At 41.4% G+C, this 22,427-nt stretch overlaps 1 protein-coding gene across 1 annotated transcript in view; it reads left to right on the top strand.

Annotated features, from left to right (window-relative positions):
- IFT81 (intraflagellar transport 81) overlaps positions 1–22,427 on the top strand; it is a 302,650-nt gene that overhangs the window by 228,764 nt on the left and 51,459 nt on the right. Inside the window, exon 12 of the mRNA XM_053701734.1 lies at positions 5,146–5,191. Coding sequence (XP_053557709.1) covers positions 5,146–5,191 — 46 coding nt within the window. The remainder of the gene's footprint in view (positions 1–5,145; positions 5,192–22,427) is intronic.

The following is a 22,427-nucleotide window of genomic DNA, read 5'->3' as shown; positions in this document are numbered from 1 at the left end:
AGTTACAAACGGCGGTGTCTGTGGCCTTTAGTGCTTTACCTCACCCTGCTAAGCGCAAGCGAAAGGTCAAATATTGCTATCCTTCCCAAGGGTCATCAACTAGTTTGTTGGATTTATCTGATATAAGATTATCCGATGATGAAGGCGCCTCTGATACTTCAGAGGAAGCTCTTTCTGGGTCGGAGTCTGCTGCCTCTAAACCTCCAGCTGCGGAGGAACCAGACTTTAGATTTAGGATTGAGCATTTCTGCTTTCTGTTGAAGTTTGGGCTACATTAGAGGTTCCAGAGCTCAAATTGCCTGAGGAACCTTTGATTCCTAAATTACGTAAGGTCTACGAGGACAGGGTTGTACCACAAACTTTCCCGTTTCCTATAAAGAATAAATGGGAAAGGATTTGTTCTTCAATTTCCCCTTCTTCTTCCTTTAGGAAATTGGTCCCGGACTCTCAATTGGAGTTGTGGGGTTCCATCCCCAAGGTGGATGGCGCTATCTCCACGCTTGCTAAACGCACTACTATCCGTCTGAGGATAGTTCGTCGTTTAATGAGCCCATGGATAAGAAGATAGAAACTCTGTTAAGAAAGATGTTTCAACATACAGGATATTTGTTTCAACCAGCAGCGGCTGTTGCGGCTCCTTATCTGAGTTGATCGAGGTGGAGGGTCCCCTCGACGTGATCCAGGAAAGAATTAAGGCCTTAAGGGTGGCTAATTTCTTTTATTTGTGGTGCTAATATGCAAATTATTAAGCCTGAATGCTAAGGCTTCAGGTTCTTCTGTTCAAGCCCGTAGCACTCTGGTTGAAGTCCTGGTCTGCGGACATGGCTTCAAAGTCCAGACTTCGTTCCCTCCCCTTTAAGGGAAAGATTTTATTTGGTCCAGGCCTGGAATCCATTATCTCCACGGTTACTGGAGGCAAGAGTGCCTTTTTACTGCAGGATAAGAAGAACAAGCCTAAGGGACAATGTCCTAATTTTCGTTCTGATAAATCCCAACATCAGCAGCCCTCTTTAAAGCCCGAGCAATCGAAGGGTACTTGGAAACCGGCTCAGTCCTGGAATAAATCCAAGCAGAGCAAGAAGCCCGCTGAGACAAAGTCGTCATGAAGGGGCGGCCCCTGATCCAGTTCTGGATCATGTAAGGGGCAGACTGTCGCTCTTTTCGGACTTTTGGTTTGGGGACGTGCAAGACCCGTGGGTCCTGGAGGTCATCGCTCAGGGATACAAGATAGGTTTCAAGTCTCATCCACCCAGGGGCAGATTCCTCCTATAAAACCTGTCTTCCAGGCCAGAAAAGAGAGAAGCCTTTCTGGGGTGTGTGAGGGATCTCTCCTCCCTAGGAGTTATTGTCCCGCTACCTCTCGCAGAAAGAGGTTTGGGATACTATTCAAACCTTTTTTGTGGTCACAAAGAAAGAGGGAACTTTCCGCCCAATTCTGGACCTAAAGTGCTTAAACAGATTCCTATCTGTCCCCTTGTTCAAGATGGAGACGATGAGGTCTATCTTTCCCTTAGTTCAGGAAGGACAGTTCATGACCACTATAGATCTAAAGAATGCTTACCTTCACGTTCCAATCCACAAGGAACACTTAAAGTTTCTAAGGTTTGCGATCATGGACCAGCACCTCCAGTTTATTGCACTTTTGTTTGGTGTAGCTACTGCTCCAATAGTTTTTACAAAGGTCCTAGGGGCTCTGCTTGCAGTGGCCAGAACTAGAGGTAAAGCAGTAGCTCCAAACTTGGACGATATTCTGGTACAAGCACCATCCTGTCGTCTGGCAGAAAACCATTTGAAAATCTCTTCTGTTTCTTCTTCGATCTCATGGTTGGAAGATAAACTTAGAAAAGAGTTCTCATATTCCCAGTACCAGGGTGGAATTTCTGGGTACTATAATAGACTCCATATCCATGAGGGATATTCCTTGCAGACCAGAGACATTACAAGCTAACTTCTGCTTGTCTTGCCCTCTAGACCTCCTTAAGGCCCTCTGTGGTGCTGTGTATGGAGGTGATTGCTCTCATGGTGTCCAGCATGGACATCATTCCTTTTGCCACATTCCATCTCAGACCGCTACAGCTGTGCATGCTGAGACAGTGGAACGGTGATCATTCGGATCTGTCTCAACAGATTTATCTGGACAACCGGTCGAGAGAATCGATCTCCTGGTGGCTCTGTCCAGATCACCTGTCCCAAGGGACATCCTTCTTTAGACCATCCTGGGAGATTGTGACTACCGACGCAAGTCTATCTGGAACGGGGAGCTGTTTGGGGTACCAGGAAGGCACAGGGCCTGTGGACTCGAGGAATCCCTCCTCCCGATCAACATTCTGGAACTTCGGGCAATCTTCAATGCTCTGAAAGCTTGGCCTCTTCTGGGTTCATCCCAGTTTATCAGATTCCAATCAGACAACATAACCTTGGTGGCTTACATCAGCCATCAGGGGGGAACGAGAAGCTCCCTAGCGATGAGGAAAGTATCTCGGATTCTGGAGTGGGCGGAGGCCCACAACTGCTCGCTGTCAGCGATCCACATTCCGAGTGTGGACAACTGGGAGGCAGATTTCCTAAGCAGACAATCCTTTCATTTGGGGGAATGGTATCTCCATCCCGAGGTGTTTGTGGAGATTTGCAACAAATGGAGGAAGCCAGAGATAGATCTCATGGCGTCCCAGTTCAATTCCAAGCTACCCAGATGTGGGTCGTGGCCCAGGGATCCTCAAGCGGAGCCAATAGATGCATTGGCATTGCCTTGGATGTTCAATCTAATTCACATTTTCCCACCATTACCACTTCTTACTCGTGTAGTGGCCCACATCACGCAGGAGCAGGCATCAGTGATACTGATTGCTCCATCGTGGCCGCGAAGGATGTGGTTCGCGGACCTGGTGGGGATGTCGTCGCAGGGATCTGCTGTAACAGGGTCCTTTTGTTCATTAAAATCTAGATTCTCTGAGGCTGACTGCGTGGAGATTGAACGCTTAGTCCTACCCAAGAGAGGTTTCTATATGAGGGTTATTGATACTCTCATTCAGGCTCGTAAGCCTGTTACTCGTCGCATCTATCATAAGGTGTGGAGAGCTTACTTATTCTGGTGTTTAGAGCGTGGTTTAGCTTGGCATAAGGTTAAGGCTGCCAGGATACTTTCCTTTCTCCAGGAAGGTCTGGAGAAGGGTCTTTTTGCCAGTTCCCTGAGGGGACAGTTTTCGTCCCTTTCTGTTTTGCTGCACAAGAGGCTTGCAGAGCTCCCTGACGTGCAATCTTTCGTAAAGGCTCTGATTAGGATCAGACCTGTGTTTAGATCTAATGCTCCACCCTGGAGTTTGAATCTTGTTCTTAAGTTTTTGCAACGGGCTCAGTGTGAGCCTATGCATTCGGTTGACATCAAATTGTTGTCATGGAAGGTTATTTTTCTATTGGCTACTGCGTCAGCATGCATAGTTTCTGAAATAGCTGCCTTGCAATATGAGCCTCCTTATCTGGTGTTCCACACTGATAAGGCTGTCCTACGTACCCGCTTGGGTTTTCTCCCTAAGGTGATGTCTGATCGTAACATTAATCAGGAGATTGTGGTTCCTTCCTTATGTCCTAATCCTTCTTCTTCGAAGGAATGTTTACTTCATAATCTGTATGTGGTTCAAGCTTTGAAGTTTTATCTTCAAGCTACTAAGGATTTTAGGCAAACTTCTTCCTTGTTTGATATTTACTCTTTACGTAAGGGTCTGAAGGCTTCTTTGACTTCCTTATCTTTTTAGTTGAGGAGTGTTATACGCTTAGCTTACGAGTCAGCGAGACTTAGAACTCCTCAGAGGATTACGGCTCATTCCACTAGAGCAGTGGCTTCCTCGCGGGCCTTTAAGAATGAGGCCTCTATGGATCAGATCTGTAAGGTGGTTACCTGGTCCTCCTTACATACTTTTTCAAAATTCTACAAGTTTGACGTTTTTGCTTCGGGCGAAGCAGCTTTTGGGAGAAAGGTTTTACAGGCTGTTGTGCCCTCAGATTAGGGTCCGCCTCTCTTTTACCCCTCCCGTTAGCATTCAGTGTCCTCTAGAGCTTGGGTATAGTTTTCCCAACAGTAAGGAATGATGCCGTGGACTCTCCTCATATTAAGAAAGAAAACATAAATTATGCTTACCTAATAATTTAATTTCCTTCTGTATGAGGAGAGTCCACGGCCCCCGCCCGTATACTCCGATGGGCGGACCAAAATTGGTTTATGTCTTCTGGCACCATTTATACCCTGATATTTCTCCTACTGTTCCTTGTTCCCTTGACAGAATGACTGGGATATGAGGGAAGTAGGGGGAGAATTTAAGCCTTTGGCTGTGGTGTCTTTGCCTACTCCTGGTGGCCAGGTTCAGTATTTCTCATCAGTAAGGAATCATGCCGTGGACTCTCCTCATACAGAAGGAAATTAAATTATCAGGTAAGCATAATTTATGTTTTCACACTACGCTTCGCTTTTACTCAGATACACATTGCATTTTTTTTCTTACTGTGCTTAATTAATCATCTTTTGTTGGGGGTTAAATTTTGAGCTTCTTCTGTAGGAAAGTTATTAAAGTAATGGTAAATCCAAGTTTCTCTCATCGTTTTGTAAAAAACAGTGTTACACTCACTCTAGCTGTTAGGAAAGCACATCGCTAACACAGCGCCTCTTCTCCAATGAGATGACGTTTAGACCTCTAGCCGTGCTAGGATATCAGCTGACACGCACGGCTATTGGTCTAGAGGTTGAAACGTTACCTCATTCAAGAAATCGTTGTGCTGTGGGTGGCCAGGGGGCGCTGTGTTAGCGATATGCTTTCCTAACACCTAGTGTGAGTGTAACGCTGTTTTGTAAAAAGAGAAACTCATGTTTATTTTTAGTGATGGTAAATCCTAGCATTTGTAATACACTTGGATTTACCATCACTTTAATAGTTTTCCATTGTATAATCGGAGGATACATTTAAAAATATGATCATATGTAATTTACTGCTCCTTAGATGCATGTATTTATTTGCTTTTTACATATATAAGAAGTCTAAGGGTAAAATAAATATTTAGGATTCATCTCACATATTTTGCTTACTTTTGTTGCTTATAGTATTTATTTTATCCTAATCAGTGTTGTCTTGTATGTTTGTTTTTTGTATATTTTAGGGAACAATATACAAAGAATATCCTTGAGCAAGAAAATCTTGGGAAGGTAAGGATTGCCTATGAACAATAGCACCAGGGTTACATGAATGTTTTCACCTGTTTTGTGTAAACTGGATACTGTAGTGCAGCAAGTGATATTGAAGAAATCCTATCCTGGGCACAACTGCTGATTTGAGAGTGATTTCAGAAGAAGTATCAGCACTTGTGCCCCCAGGATAGCATCATTATAAGTTACAAATGTAAAAAATGAAGGATAATGTAAGGATTATACCAAGAAAAAAACCATGAGGAGTCATTTAAAAAAAAAAAAAAATCTTTTATGACCTTATTCAACACTGCAATTCCAGAAGCTGCTTATACAAGTCAATAATTAGCCTGAAAATTACCTTTAATTAATGGGACTTTAGAACAGTTGTTTTCCTACCTCACTATTTCTTGACTGTAGTCAAGTGTTTTAACTCTGTATAGGGGTTAAACATATAGTTAATGGGACAGGAACTATAGTTAAAGGGACAGTCTAGTCAAAAATAAACTTTCATGATTCAGATAGGGCATGCAATATTAACTTTCCAAATCTCTTTTATCATCAAATTTGCTTTGTTCTCTTGGTATTCTTAGTTGAAAGCTAAACCTAGGTAGGCTCATATGCTAATTTCTAAGCCCTTGAAGGTCGCCTCTTATTTCAATGCACTTAACAGTTTTTCACAGCTAGAGGGCATTAGTTCATGTGTCCAAAAATGATAGAACAGGTCCGGGGTCAGATTTAAAAAATCAAAAACTTTATTGTAACAATTTAAAATCCAAACATGGGGACAGAACACAGAAAGTCCAAAACACCTAGAACTGTGGCTTACGCGTTTCGGCCTTAGCCTTACTCATAGCCAATATCACATTGCTAATCAATTCAGTTTAAAAAAGGCCCCCCTGGGCTGTGATTGGTTCAAAAACAATAGGCGTGTTTGAACTTTGATTAGTTTCCTGTGAAACTTAACAAGTGTCAACTACAAGTCAAACCAGCATAATAAAGCAATGATTATAAGGCATTTCACAGACAAATATATATAAAAGAATAGAACTGCAAACACTGTATATCGGCTTTCTCTAATGTAAAACCTAACCTTTAGAGTTATCCTAATGTATCATATTGCAGTGTTTATAAATTGAAACTGACCTGTTACTAATAAAAGTTATACCAGTCTCAAATATGTAATACTCTATGTATATATAAATGACTATCCTAAAGCTGTAAGTGAAAAAATGTCAATAAGTGTACAGCAAACCCAATCTATAAATCTATGGATTAAATGTTGTTAGGTGTATCAAAATACATATGTCAATGAGTATGACTTAATGCCTAAGGATGGAACAAATACATAAATCAGAATGAAATTTTAATTTAATTTTAATATACTCCTTTGAATCCAAAAGAGCTAAGGGATATCTGTCTGAATTATTCCCAATAATTAATTAGATCATATTGGGAATTTAAGCCTTTGGGGTATCTGGTTTCCAGCTGGAAAATCCAGAACATTTCTCGTTTTTCTAACAGTTTTTCTTTGTCACCCCCCCCTCTGGGGGGTAATCACTTGTTCAATGGCCTTCCATCTTAGTGAAGCAATACTATTGCAATGTTTTGTGACAAAGTGCTGCACAATTGGAGTGGTTGCTTTACCCACTTTGATGGTACTAAAATGTTCCCGCATACGGGATCTTACGTCTCTAGTCGTAAGTCCTATATATTGGACCTGACATTGTGTACACTCCAACATATAAATGACATTGCTAGATGAACAGTTAAGACATCTTTCAATGTCATATGTTTTGCCTGTGACTGTAGAGGAAAAGGTAGTTGTTATATCCATATAATCACATGGTTTACACCTGGTGTGTCCACATCTAAACATGCCCCTATGTTGTAGCCATGAACTAGTTGGTTGTTTAGTAGGTTTTAGTTTGGAAGGGGAGAGTATGTTGCCAAGTGTACAGGCCCTTCTGTATGAGCATCTCAGACCATTATCAACAGTGTCAATTAATTTATCATCCGCCCTTAACATGCCATAATGTTTCCGAACTATACCACAAATTTGTTGGTATTGAGCACTAAATGTGGTAACAAATGTGACTCCCTTATGTTCGGATGAGGCGATATCACCACTTTTAGGGGTGAGCAAAGATCTTCTATCTAGGTGTTTAACCTCATTTATAGCCTTGGTTATGTCTGAATTTTTGTAGCCCCTCTCTTTGAGGCGACTCACTAGATCTTCCGACTGTTTTTCATATGTTTGTGGATCAGAACAGTTTCGTTTAAGTCTAATCAGCTGTCCCTTTGCTATCGCATAAGGGACATGCTTAGGATGGCAGCTCCGGCCATGTAACAAAGTATTGCCCGAGATCGGTTTCCTGTAACTACTAGTTACAATCCTGCCATCAGACATGCCCCTCATCGTGATATCAAGGAAGTTTATTTCATAGGGTTCTATCTCAAAAGTGAACCCAAGATTGAGATCATTATCATTGATCCAAGTCATAAACTCAGTGATGCTGCACCTGTCCCCCTTCCAAATAAATAGAAGGTCATCAATGAAACGCTTATAAAAAGCAATTTCATTGATGTATGGGTTGATTTGTGTATAGACGTGGGACAGCTCCCACCAACCTAAGTATAGGTTGGCGTATGAAGGTGCAAATTTGGCACCCATAGCTGTCCCACGTCTCTGCAAGAAAAACTCACCCTCAAATTCGAAATAATTGTGGGTCAACAAAAATAGAGTGACCCTCAATATAAAATCCTGATATGGTATGGAAAAATTGGTTTGTTCTGCCAAAAAATATCTCAAAGCTTGTATCCCCTTATCATGTGGGATCATGGAATATAACGATGTTACATCCACTGTGACCCACATGCTGTCAGTACTCCATTTCTCAGACTCAAGTAATTGTAACACATGTGTGGTGTCTTTCAAATGACTGGGTAACTGGGTGACCAATGGCTGTAATATCGCATCCAACCATTGGGATACATTTTCCGTGTATGACCCAATCCCGCTGACAATGGGTCTACCCTTCACACCCTCCAAAGATTTATGAACCTTCGGAAGGTGATGAAAGATAGGAGTGACAGGGTGGTCGACCAAAAGATAGTCATAGGTGTTTCTGTCTAGGAAGCCACTCTCCAGGCCATCATCCAAAAGATCTTTGAGTTCCTTTTGGAAAAACCATATGGGGTTGTGGTCAAGTTTTATATAACTCTCTGTGTCTAACAGTTGCCTGTTGGCTTCCAGTATGTAATCAGACCTATTCATGACAACCACCGAGCCACCTTTGTCAGCTCCTTTCACCACCAACGCTTTGTTGTTCTGAATAGATTTTAGGGCTGTTTTCTCCTGTTTAGTCAAATTGTTAGTAGTACATATATGCGTATTTTTCAAGCTAACAAGATCCTGCTCTACCCTTTTATAAAAGGTTTCTAAGACATTGCCACGTGAATGAATTGGATAAAATTTAGACTTGTTTCTAAATCTGACTTGTTTATCCACTATTTGACTGGGGGACAGAGAGCCCTCATTCAAAAGACTATTGAGATTGATAACATCACATTGTTCTGAGAAAGATAGGGGCTGACTCTGATCATCCACTCTCCCATCTGATGATGGAGTAGAATTGTCAGAGTCCTGGAAGTGCTTGCGCAGAGTTAAATTCCTTATTAGTTTATTGAGATCTAAGATGGTATTAAAAAGGTTGAAGTCATTAGTTGGAGCAAAACCTAAACCATGGCTCAAGACTTTAATTTGTATAGGGGTTAATGCAACATCTGATAGATTAATAACTTGAAAATTTAACGTCTCCGTTGGGATCTGTTTGCTCTCTGAGGGTACCTGGGTTCTGAGGTACCTGTTGCCCCTCTTCCCCTCCCTAGGACTTGTGGAGGGATTGAAAAAACCTGTTCAATAGCTCTGGAATCCTGTACTGTCCTATTGTCTGAACTCATGGAGCCCATACCCATATGTGTATTGACAATAGGTGGAGGAATATGGTAGTTTTGATATGACTGTCCACTGTGATAAGTGTTTGATGCTGTATTTTGTTGTATGTAATCGTATTGTGATGGTCCTGGCTGTTGAAAAGATGTAGTACCTGAGGGCATTGTCATGTGTGCACGATCATCATAAGGTCTAAGTCTAGTTTGATTGTCATTAGGTATGTCATTGATACTTCTGTATGAAGATACTTGCGTATTATTTGGTTGTTTCAGAATACCTTGGGGAACTATAGGAGCAGTGTGTTGAGCAGTGTCTCTATTGTATGTCTGAGAGTCATCGCCTCCTGAATCTCCCTCACTATCACTGAATGTAACCTGTCTACTATTTCTCCAGCGTCTATTGCGTCTATTGCGACTGCTACTTCTCTGTCTGTTCTGTTGTTTTCTGGCAATAAATCTCTGCTGTTTATTCCAAATATAAACAGTGTTGGCTTGATAATCACTATTATCCCTGATGAATTTGGAATGTTTATGTTCCATTATCTGCTGTTTCGTGTCTGCTACAACCTTTGAAAGCTGTTCATCAAATCCCTTAAACTGACTATCCTGACTTCTTTTGTTTAGCTCATTTTGTATCTCTGCAATATCTGTTCTAAGCATTTTGAGCAAATGGATCTTATACCCAATCAATAACATCATCAGTTTCAGGGAACAGTCAGTTAAAGTCTGATTCCAATCATCAATGAAAGATTTATCATTAGTCTCAAAGGATGGGAACTTTTGTATTCTCATGCCCCTGGGTACCATCTGTTGGGAATAATATCTTTCTAAAGTCCAGATATCCCATTGTAGTTTATGTTCTTTGATTAAATTTGTTTCCATATCCATAAACAAAGTATTTAATGTCATGATAGTCCTGTCTGTAGAAAAAACCTTATCAATGTCTTGCTGGAGACAATCCCTCTCAGTCACTGGAATGAGGGAATAGTAGATTTGATTCTGTTCCTCCATGTTAAATAAGGAGCACAAGTATGAAAAAACTTGTAATGTATGACACAGGTGCTGTCCACCAAGACACAGCCGATTTGTGCCTAATATATATCCAAGAAAAAACAATTTGGCTGACAAGATCACCTATTCATACAGTCCCCAAAATTATGTATACTATGTTGGGAAAAGGTGCTGGTACTTAGGGAGTGTAATGGCACATGTGATAAAACACGTATGTGATACACAACAAAGTTGTTGTCAATTAATTCCTTGATACAGTTCAGCCTGTGTGTTTAGAGCAATATAGTTGTTGAATAGTGAGTTGATGCATACACCGCTTCATACGGTACAATCCGTGTAAGACACTGGGTAACAGAGCTTAATATTGTGTAGTGAATTACTTAGCCAATTATACAGCAATATATAGCAATCACCGCCCTGCCACAGTGTTATCCGTGTACTCACAGTCAATTCTGAGGGAGACTGGCGACTCCGGTGATCCTGGGCTGTCTCGCGGTTCCTTCCTCTGGGTTTACTTGCGGATATGCCTAACACCGCTCGCCAAACAAACTCCTCTCCAACAGGTAGATCCAAACACACACAGGCCTTGGCGTGACTCACTGCTGACGTTAACAATCCTGATTGGTTAACCGTTGCACACCTTCCTTCCTCCCATTGGACAATAAGTACCAGCACTCACTCCTTTAATCCGATCCTCGGTGAAACGGCAAAATGAATCCAAAAATGATAGAACAGGTCCGGGGTCAGATTTAAAAAATCAAAAACTTTATTGTAACAATTTAAAATCCAAACATGGGGACAGAACACAGAAAGTCCAAAACACCTAGAACTGTGGCTTACGCGTTTCGGCCGTAGCCTTACTCATAGCCAATATCACATTGCTAATCAATTCAGTTTAAAAAAGGCCCCCCTGGGCTGTGATTGGTTCAAAAACAATAGGCGTGTTTGAACTTTGATTAGTTTCCTGTGAAACTTAACAAGTGTCAACTACAAGTCAAACCAGCATAATAAAGCAATGATTATAAGGCATTTCACAGACAAATATATATAAAAGAATAGAACTGCAAACACTGTATATCGGCTTTCTCTAATGTAAAACCTAACCTTTAGAGTTATCCTAATGTATCATATTGCAGTGTTTATAAATTGAAACTGACCTGTTACTAATAAAAGTTATACCAGTCTCAAATATGTAATACTCTATGTATATATAAATGACTATCCTAAAGCTGTAAGTGAAAAAATGTCAATAAGTGTACAGCAAACCCAATCTATAAATCTATGGATTAAATGTTGTTAGGTGTATCAAAATACATATGTCAATGAGTATGACTTAATGCCTAAGGATGGAACAAATACATAAATCAGAATGAAATTTTAATTTAATTTTAATATACTCCTTTGAATCCAAAAGAGCTAAGGGATATCTGTCTGAATTATTCCCAATAATTAATTAGATCATATTGGGAATTTAAGCCTTTGGGGTATCTGGTTTCCAGCTGGAAAATCCAGAACATTTCTCGTTTTTCTAACAGTTTTTCTTTGTCACCCCCCCTCTGGGGGGTAATCACTTGTTCAATGGCCTTCCATCTTAGTGAAGCAATACTATTGCGATGTTTTGTGACAAAGTGCTGCACAATTGGAGTGGTTGCTTTACCCACTTTGATGGTACTAAAATGTTCCCGCATACGGGATCTTACGTCTCTAGTCGTAAGTCCTATATATTGGACCTGACATTGTGTACACTCCAACATATAAATGACATTGCTAGATGAACAGTTAAGACATCTTTCAATGTCATATGTTTTGCCTGTGACTGTAGAGGAAAAGGTAGTTGTTATATCCATATAATCACATGGTTTACACCTGGTGTGTCCACATCTAAACATGCCCCTATGTTGTAGCCATGAACTAGTTGGTTGTTTAGTAGGTTTTAGTTTGGAAGGGGAGAGTATGTTGCCAAGTGTACAGGCCCTTCTGTATGAGCATCTCAGACCATTATCAACAGTGTCAATTAATTTATCATCCGCCCTTAACATGCCATAATGTTTCCGAACTATACCACAAATTTGTTGGTATTGAGCACTAAATGTGGTAACAAATGTGACTCCCTTATGTTCGGATGAGGCGATATCACCACTTTTAGGGGTGAGCAAAGATCTTCTATCTAGGTGTTTAACCTCATTTATAGCCTTGGTTATGTCTGAATTTTTGTAGCCCCTCTCTTTGAGGCGACTCACTAGATCTTCCGACTGTTTTTCATATGTTTGTGGATCAGAACAGTTTCGTTTAAGTCTAATCAGCTGTCCCTTTGCTATCGCATAAGGGACATGCTTAGGATGGCAGCTCCGGCCATGTAACAAAGTATTGCCCGAGATCGGTTTCCTGTAACTACTAGTTACAATCCTGCCATCAGACATGCCCCTCATCGTGATATCAAGGAAGTTTATTTCATAGGGTTCTATCTCAAAAGTGATATATATTAGGCACAAATCGGCTGTGTCTTGGTGGACAGCACCTGTGTCATACATTACAAGTTTTTTCATACTTGTGCTCCTTATTTAACATGGAGGAACAGAATCAAATCTACTATTCCCTCATTCCAGTGACTGAGAGGGATTGTCTCCAGCAAGACATTGATAAGGTTTTTTCTACAGACAGGACTATCATGACATTAAATACTTTGTTTATGGATATGGAAACAAATTTAATCAAAGAACATAAACTACAATGGGATATCTGGACTTTAGAAAGATATTATTCCCAACAGATGGTACCCAGGGGCATGAGAATACAAAAGTTCCCATCCTTTGAGACTAATGATAAATCTTTCATTGATGATTGGAATCAGACTTTAACTGACTGTTCCCTGAAACTGATGATGTTATTGATTGGGTATAAGATCCATTTGCTCAAAATGCTTAGAACAGATATTGCAGAGATACAAAATGAGCTAAACAAAAGAAGTCAGGATAGTCAGTTTAAGGGATTTGATGAACAGCTTTCAAAGGTTGTAGCAGACACGAAACAGCAGATAATGGAACATAAACATTCCAAATTCATCAGGGATAATAGTGATTATCAAGCCAACACTGTTTATATTTGGAATAAACAGCAGAGATTTATTGCCAGAAAACAACAGAACAGACAGAGAAGTAGCAGTCGCAATAGACGCAATAGACGCTGGAGAAATAGTAGACAGGTTACATTCAGTGATAGTGAGGGAGATTCAGGAGGCGATGACTCTCAGACATACAATAGAGACACTGCTCAACACACTGCTCCTATAGTTCCCCAAGGTATTCTGAAACAACCAAATAATACGCAAGTATCTTCATACAGAAGTATCAATGACATACCTAATGACAATCAAACTAGACTTAGACCTTATGATGATCGTGCACACATGACAATGCCCTCAGGTACTACATCTTTTCAACAGCCAGGACCATCACAATACGATTACATACAACAAAATACAGCATCAAACACTTATCACAGTGGACAGTCATATCAAAACTACCATATTCCTCCACCTATTGTCAATACACATATGGGTATGGGCTCCATGAGTTCAGACAATAGGATAGTACAGGATTCCAGAGCTATTGAACAGGTTTTTTCAATCCCTCCACAAGTCCTAGGGAGGGGAAGAGGGGCAACAGGTACCTCAGAACCCAGGTACCCTCAGAGAGCAAACAGATCCCAACGGAGACGTTAAATTTTCAAGTTATTAATCTATCAGATGTTGCATTAACCCCTATACAAATTAAAGTCTTGAGCCACGGTTTAGGTTTTGCTCCAACTAATGACTTCAACCTTTTTAATACCATCTTAGATCTCAATAAACTAATAAGGAATTTAACTCTGCGCAAGCACTTCCAGGACTCTGACAATTCTACTCCATCATCAGATGGGAGAGTGGATGATCAGAGTCAGCCCCTATCTTTCTCAGAACAATGTGATGTTATCAATCTCAATAGTCTTTTGAATGAGGGCTCTCTGTCCCCCAGTCAAATAGTGGATAAACAAGTCAGATTTAGAAACAAGTCTAAATTTTATCCAATTCATTCACGTGGCAATGTCTTAGAAACCTTTTATAAAAGGGTAGAGCAGGATCTTGTTAGCTTGAAAAATACGCATATATGTACTACTAACAATTTGACTAAACAGGAGAAAACAGCCCTAAAATCTATTCAGAACAACAAAGCGTTGGTGGTGAAAGGAGCTGACAAAGGTGGCTCGGTGGTTGTCATGAATAGGTCTGATTACATACTGGAAGCCAACAGGCAACTGTTAGACACAGAGAGTTATATAAAACTTGACCACAACCCCATATGGTTTTTCCAAAAGGAACTCAAAGATCTTTTGGATGATGGCCTGGAGAGTGGCTTCCTAGACAGAAACACCTATGACTATCTTTTGGTCGACCACCCTGTCACTCCTATCTTTCATCACCTTCCGAAGGTTCATAAATCTTTGGAGGGTGTGAAGGGTAGACCCATTGTCAGCGGGATTGGGTCATACACGGAAAATGTATCCCAATGGTTGGATGCGATATTACAGCCATTGGTCACCCAGTTACCCAGTCATTTGAAAGACACCACACATGTGTTACAATTACTTGAGTCTGAGAAATGGAGTACTGACAGCATGTGGGTCACAGTGGATGTAACATCGTTATATTCCATGATCCCACATGATAATGGGATACAAGCTTTGAGATATTTTTTGGCAGAACAAACCAATTTTTCCATACCATATCAGGATTTTATATTGAGGGTCACTCTATTTTTGTTGACCCACAATTATTTCGAATTTGAGGGTGAGTTTTTCTTGCAGAGACGTGGGACAGCTATGGGTGCCAAATTTGCACCTTCATACGCCAACCTATACTTAGGTTGGTGGGAGCTGTCCCACGTCTATACACAAATCAACCCATACATCAATGAAATTTCTTTTTATAAGCGTTTCATTGATGACCTTCTATTTATTTGGAAGGGGGACAGGTGCAGCATCACTGAGTTTATGACTTGGATCAATGATAATGATCTCAATCTTGGGTTCACTTTTGAGATAGAACCCTATGAAATAAACTTCCTTGATATCACGATGAGGGGCATGTCTGATGGCAGGATTGTAACTAGTAGTTACAGGAAACCGATCTCGGGCAATACTTTGTTACATGGCCGGAGCTGCCATCCTAAGCATGTCCCTTATGCGATAGCAAAGGGACAGCTGATTAGACTTAAACGAAACTGTTCTGATCCACAAACATATGAAAAACAGTCGGAAGATCTAGTGAGTCGCCTCAAAGAGAGGGGCTACAAAAATTCAGACATAACCAAGGCTATAAATGAGGTTAAACACCTAGATAGAAGATCTTTGCTCACCCCTAAAAGTGGTGATATCGCCTCATCCGAACATAAGGGAGTCACATTTGTTACCACATTTAGTGCTCAATACCAACAAATTTGTGGTATAGTTCGGAAACATTATGGCATGTTAAGGGCGGATGATAAATTAATTGACACTGTTGATAATGGTCTGAGATGCTCATACAGAAGGGCCTGTACACTTGGCAACATACTCTCCCCTTCCAAACTAAAACCTACTAAACAACCAACTAGTTCATGGCTACAACATAGGGGCATGTTTAGATGTGGACACACCAGGTGTAAACCATGTGATTATATGGATATAACAACTACCTTTTCCTCTACAGTCACAGGCAAAACATATGACATTGAAAGATGTCTTAACTGTTCATCTAGCAATGTCATTTATATGTTGGAGTGTACACAATGTCAGGTCCAATATATAGGACTTACGACTAGAGACGTAAGATCCCGTATGCGGGAACATTTTAGTACCATCAAAGTGGGTAAAGCAACCACTCCAATTGTGCAGCACTTTGTCACAAAACATCGCAATAGTATTGCTTCACTAAGATGGAAGGCCATTGAACAAGTGATTACCCCCCAGAGGGGGGGGTGACAAAGAAAAACTGTTAGAAAAACGAGAAATGTTCTGGATTTTCCAGCTGGAAACCAGATACCCCAAAGGCTTAAATTCCCAATATGATCTAATTAATTATTGGGAATAATTCAGACAGATATCCCTTAGCTCTTTTGGATTCAAAGGAGTATATTAAAATTAAATTAAAATTTCATTCTGATTTATGTATTTGTTCCATCCTTAGGCATTAAGTCATACTCATTGACATATGTATTTTGATACACCTAACAACATTTAATCCATAGATTTATAGATTGGGTTTGCTGTACACTTATTGACATTTTCTTCTGTTATGTGTGATCAGTCCACGGGTCATCATTACTTCTGGGATATAACTCCTCCCCAACAGGAAATGCAAGAGGATTCACCCAGCAGAGCTGCATATAGCTCCTCCCCTCTACGTCAGTCCCAGTCATTCTCTTGCACCCAACGACTAGATAGGATGTGTGAGAGGACTATGGTGATTATACTTAGTTTTTATGACTTCAATCAAAAGTTTGTTATTTTACAATAGCACCGGAGCGTGTTATTACTTCTCTGGCAGAGTTTGAGGAAGAATCTGCCAGAGTTTTTTACTATGATTTTAACCGGAGTTGTTAAGATCATATTGCTGTTCTCGGCCATCTGAGGGAGGTAAAGGCTTCAGATCAGGGGACAGCGGGCAGATGAATCTGCATTGAGGTATGTAGCAGTTTTTATTTTCTGAATGGAATTGATGAGAAAATCCTGCCATACCGTTAAAATGACATGTATGTATACACTTCAGTATTCTGGGGATGGTATTTCACCGGAACTACTCTGTTAAAGGTCACTAATCCTTTTAATAACTATTTATCATGTTAAACGTTTTTGCTGGAATGTAGAATCGTTTACATTGCTGAGGTACTGTGTGAATAAATATTTGGGCATTATTTTCCACTTGGCAGCCTTTTTTTGCTTTTATTTGTGACAGTTTCGTTTCTCTTCACTGCTGTGTGGGAGAGGGAGGGGCCGCTTTTGGCGCTCTTTGCTACGCATCAAAAAATTCCAGTCAGTTACTTTTATATTTTCTGCATGATCCGGTTCATCTCTGACAGATCTCAGGGGTCTTCAAACTTCTTGAAGGGAGGTAAATTCTCTCAGCAGAGCTGTGAGAATTCTTATAGTGACTGTGAATAAAATCGTTGCTTTGTATTTTTTATGTCAAATTTAATTATTGTTATTTTACTAATGGGAACAAACCTTTGCTAAAAGTTGTGTTGTTTTAAAGTTTGATGCTATAACTGTTTTTCAGTTCATTATTTCAACTGTCATTTAATCGTTTAGTACCTCTTTGAGGCACAGTACGTTTTTGCTAAAAAAGATTATAACCAAGTTGTAAGTTTTTTTGCTAGTGTGTTAAACATGTCTGACTCAGAGGAAGATATCTGTGTCATTTGTTCCAATGCCAAGGTGGAGCCCAATAGAAATTTATGTACTAACTGTATTGATGCTACTTTAAATAAAAGTCAATCTGTACAATGTGAACAAATTTCACCAAACAGCGAGGGGAGAGTTATGCCGACTAACTCGCCTCACGCGGCAGTACCTGCATCTCCCGCCCGGGAGGTGCGTGATATTATGGCGCCTAGTACATCTGGGCGGCCATTACAGATAACATTACAAGATATGGCTACTGTTATGACTGAAGTTTTGTCTAAATTACCAGAACTAAGAGGCAAGCGTGATCACTCTGGGGTGAGAACAGAGTGCGCTGACAATACTAGGGCCATGTCTGATACTGCGTCACAGCTCGCAGAGCATGAGGACGGAGAGCTTCATTCTGTGGGTGACGGTTCTGATCCAAACAGATTGGATTCAGATATTTCAAATTTTAAATTTAAATTGGAAAACCTCCGTGTATTACTAGGGGAGGTCCTAGCAGCTCTTAATGATTGTAACACCGTTGCAATACCAGAGAAACTGTGTAGGTTGGATAAATACTTTGCGGTACCGGCGAGTACTGACGTTTTTCCTATACCTAAGAGACTAACTGAAATTGTTACTAAGGAGTGGGATAGACCCGGTGTGCCGTTCTCACCCCCTCCAATATTTAGAAAGATGTTTCCAATAGACGCCACCACTCGGGACTTATGGCAAACGGTCCCTAAGGTGGAGGGAGCAGTTTCTACTTTAGCTAAGCGTACCACTATCCCGGTGGAGGATAGCTGTGCTTTTTCAGATCCAATGGATAAAAAATTAGAGGGTTACCTTAAGAAAATGTTTGTTCAACAAGGTTTTATATTGCAACCCCTTGCATGTATCGCGCCGATTACGGCTGCGGCAGCATTTTGGATTGAGTCTCTGGAAGAGAACCTTAGTTCATCTACGCTAGACGACATTACGGACAGGCTTAGAGTCCTTAAACTAGCTAATTCTTTCATTTCGGAGGCCGTAGTACATTTAACCAAACTTACGGCTAAGAACTCAGGATTCGCCATACAGGCACGTAGGGCGCTGTGGCTAAAATCCTGGTCAGCCGATGTTACTTCTAAGTCCAAATTACTTAATATACCTTTCAAGGGGCAGTCTTTATTTGGGCCCGGTTTGAAAGAAATTATCGCTGACATTACAGGAGGTAAGGGCCACGCCCTACCTCAAGACAAAGCCAAAGCTAAGGCTAGACAGTCTAATTTTCGTCCCTTTCGGAATTTCAAAACAGGAGCAGCATCAACCTCCACTGCACCAAAACAGGAGGGAGCTGTTGCTCGTTACAGGCAAGGCTGGAAGCCTAACCAGTCCTGGAACAAGAACAAGCAGGCCAGGAAACCTGCTGCTGCCCCAAAGACAGCATGAATCGAAAGCCCCCGATCCGGGACCGGATCTAGTGGGGGGCAGACTTTCTCTCTTCGCCCAGGCCTGGGCAAGAGATGTTCAGGATCCCTGGGCACTAGAGATCATATCTCAGGGATACCTTCTAGACTTCAAATTATCTCCCCCAGGAGGGAGATTTCATCTGTCAAGGTTGTCAACAAACCAGATAAAGAAAGAGGCGTTTCTACGCTGTGTACAAGATCTGTTATTAATGGGAGTGATCCATCCGGTTCCGCGGTCGGAACAAGGACAAGGGTTCTACTCAAACCTGTTTGTGGTTCCCAAAAAAGAGGGAACTTTCAGGCCAATCTTAGATTTAAAGATTCTAAACAAATTCCTAAGAGTTCCATCCTTCAAAATGGAAACTATTCGGACAATCTTACCCATGATCCAAAAGGGTCAGTACATGACCACAGTGGATTTAAAAGATGCTTACCTTCACATACCGATCCACAAAGATCATCACCGGTATCTAAGGTTTGCCTTCTTAGACAGGCACTACCAGTTTGTAGCTCTTCCATTCGGATTGGCTACGGCTCCAAGAATCTTCACAAAGGTTCTGGGTGCCCTTCTGGCGGTACTAAGACCGCGAGGGATTTCGGTAGCTCCGTACCTAGACGACATTCTAATACAAGCTTCAAGCTTTCAGACTGCCAAGTTTCATACAGAGTTAGTTCTGGCATTTCTAAGGTCGCATGGATGGAAAGTGAACGAAAAGAAGAGTTCTCTTTTTCCTCTCACAAGAGTTCCATTCTTGGGGACTCTTATAGATTCTGTAGAAATGAAGATTTACCTGACAGAAGACAGGTTAACAAAGCTTCAAAATGCATGCCGTGTCCTTCATTCCATTCAACACCCGTCAGTAGCTCAATGCATGGAGGTGATCGGCTTAATGGTAGCGGCAATGGACATAGTACCTTTTGCACGCCTACACCTCAGACCGCTGCAATTGTGCATGCTAAGTCAGTGGAATGGGGATTACTCAGATTTGTCCCCTACTCTGAATCTGAATCAAGAGACCAGAAATTCTCTTCTATGGTGGCTTTATCGGCCACACCTGTCCAGGGGGATGCCATTCAGCAGGCCAGACTGGACAATTGTAACAACAGACGCCAGCCTACTAGGTTGGGGCGCTGTCTGGAATTCTCTGAAGGCTCAGGGACTATGGAATCAGGAGGAGAGTCTCCTTCCAATAAACATTCTGGAATTGAGAGCAGTTCTCAATGCCCTTCTGGCTTGGCCCCAATTAACAACTCGGGGGTTCATCAGGTTTCAGTCGGACAACATCACGACTGTAGCTTACATCAACCATCAGGGAGGGACAAGAAGCTCCCTAGCAATGATGGAAGTATCAAAGATAATTCGCTGGGCAGAGTCTCACTCTTGCCACCTGTCAGCAATCCACATCCCGGGAGTGGAGAACTGGGAGGCGGATTTCTTGAGTCGCCAGACTTTTCATCCGGGGGAGTGGGAACTTCATCCGGAGGTCTTTGCCCAAATACTTCGACGTTGGGGCAAACCAGAGATAGATCTCATGGCGTCTCGCCAGAACGCCAAACTTCCTCACTACGGGTCCAGATCCAGGGATCCGGGAGCGGTTCTGATAGATGCTTTGACAGCACCTTGGAACTTCGGGATGGCTTATGTGTTTCCACCCTTCCCGCTGCTTCCTCGATTGATTGCCAAAATCAAACAGGAGAGAGCATCAGTGATTCTAATAGCGCCTGCATGGCCACGCAGGACTTGGTATGCAGATCTAGTGGACATGTCATCCTGTCCGCCTTGGTCTCTACCTCTAAGACAGGACCTTCTGATACAGGGTCCATTCAAACATCAAAATCTAACTTCTCTGAAGCTGACTGCTTGGAAATTGAACGCTTGATTTTATCAAAACGTGGTTTTTCTGAGTCGGTTATTGATACCCTGATACAGGCTAGGAAGCCTGTTACCAGAAGGATTTACCATAAAATATGGCGTAAATACCTATACTGGTGCGAATCCAAAGGTTACTCCTGGAGTAAGGTTAGGATCGCTAGGATATTGTCTTTTCTACAAGAAGGTTTAGAAAAGGGTTTATCAGCTAGTTCATTAAAGGGACAGATTTCAGCTCTGTCCATCTTGTTACACAGGCGTCTGTCAGAAAATCCAGACGTCCAGGTTTTTTGTCAGGCTTTAGCTAGGATCAAGCCTGTGTTTAAAGCTGTTGCTCCGCCATGGAGTTTAAACTTAGTTCTTAACGTTTTACAAGGTGTTCCGTTTGAACCCCTTCATTCCATTGATATAAAATTGTTATCTTGGAAAGTTCTGTTTTTAATGGCTATTTCCTCGGCTCGAAGAGTCTCTGAGTTATCAGCCTTACATTGTGATTCTCCTTATCTGATTTTTCACTCAGACAAGGTAGTTCTGCGTACTAAACCTGGGTTCTTACCTAAGGTAGTCACTATCAGGAATATCAATCAAGAGATTGTTGTTCCATCCTTGTGTCCAAATCCTTCTTCAAAGAAGGAACGTCTTCTACACAATCTGGATGTAGTTCGTGCCCTCAAGTTCTACTTGCAGGCAACTAAAGATTTTCGCCAAACTTCTTCCCTGTTTGTCGTTTATTCTGGACAGAGGAGAGGTCAAAAAGCTTCTGCTACCTCTCTCTCTTTTTGGCTTCGTAGCATAATACGTTTAGCCTATGAGACTGCTGGACAGCAGCCTCCTGAAAGAATTACAGCCCACTCCACTAGAGCTGTGGCTTCCACTTGGGCCTTTAAGAATGAGGCCTCTGTTGAACAGATTTGCAAGGCTGCAACTTGGTCTTCGCTTCATACTTTTTCCAAATTTTACAAATTTGACACTTTTGCTTCTTCGGAGGCTATTTTTGGGAGAAAGGTTCTTCAGGCAGTGGTTCCTTCTGTATAATGAGCCTGCCTATCCCTCCCGTCATCCGTGTACTTTTGCTTTGGTATTGGTATCCCAGAAGTAATGATGACCCGTGGACTGATCACACATAACAGAAGAAAACATAATTTATGCTTACCTGATAAATTCCTTTCTTCTGTTGTGTGATCAGTCCACGGCCCGCCCTGTTTTAAGGCAGGTAAATATTTTTTAAATTATACTCCAGTCACCACTTCACCCTTGGTTACTCCTTTCTCGTTGATTCTTGGTCGAATGACTGGGACTGACGTAGAGGGGAGGAGCTATATGCAGCTCTGCTGGGTGAATCCTCTTGCATTTCCTGTTGGGGAGGAGTTATATCCCAGAAGTAATGATGACCCGTGGACTGATCACACAACAGAAGAAAGGAATTTATCAGGTAAGCATAAATTATGTTTTTTCACTTACAGCTTTAGGATAGTCATTTATATATACATAGAGTATTACATATTTGAGACTGGTATAACTTTTATTAGTAACAGGTCAGTTTCAATTTATAAACACTGCAATATGATAC

Source organism: Bombina bombina, chromosome 2 (genome assembly GCF_027579735.1).
Source record: "Bombina bombina isolate aBomBom1 chromosome 2, aBomBom1.pri, whole genome shotgun sequence".
NCBI lineage: Eukaryota > Metazoa > Chordata > Amphibia > Anura > Bombinatoridae > Bombina > Bombina bombina.
The sequence above is the reverse complement of the archived record's forward strand: the minus strand, read 5'-3'. Positions and strand labels throughout refer to the sequence as shown.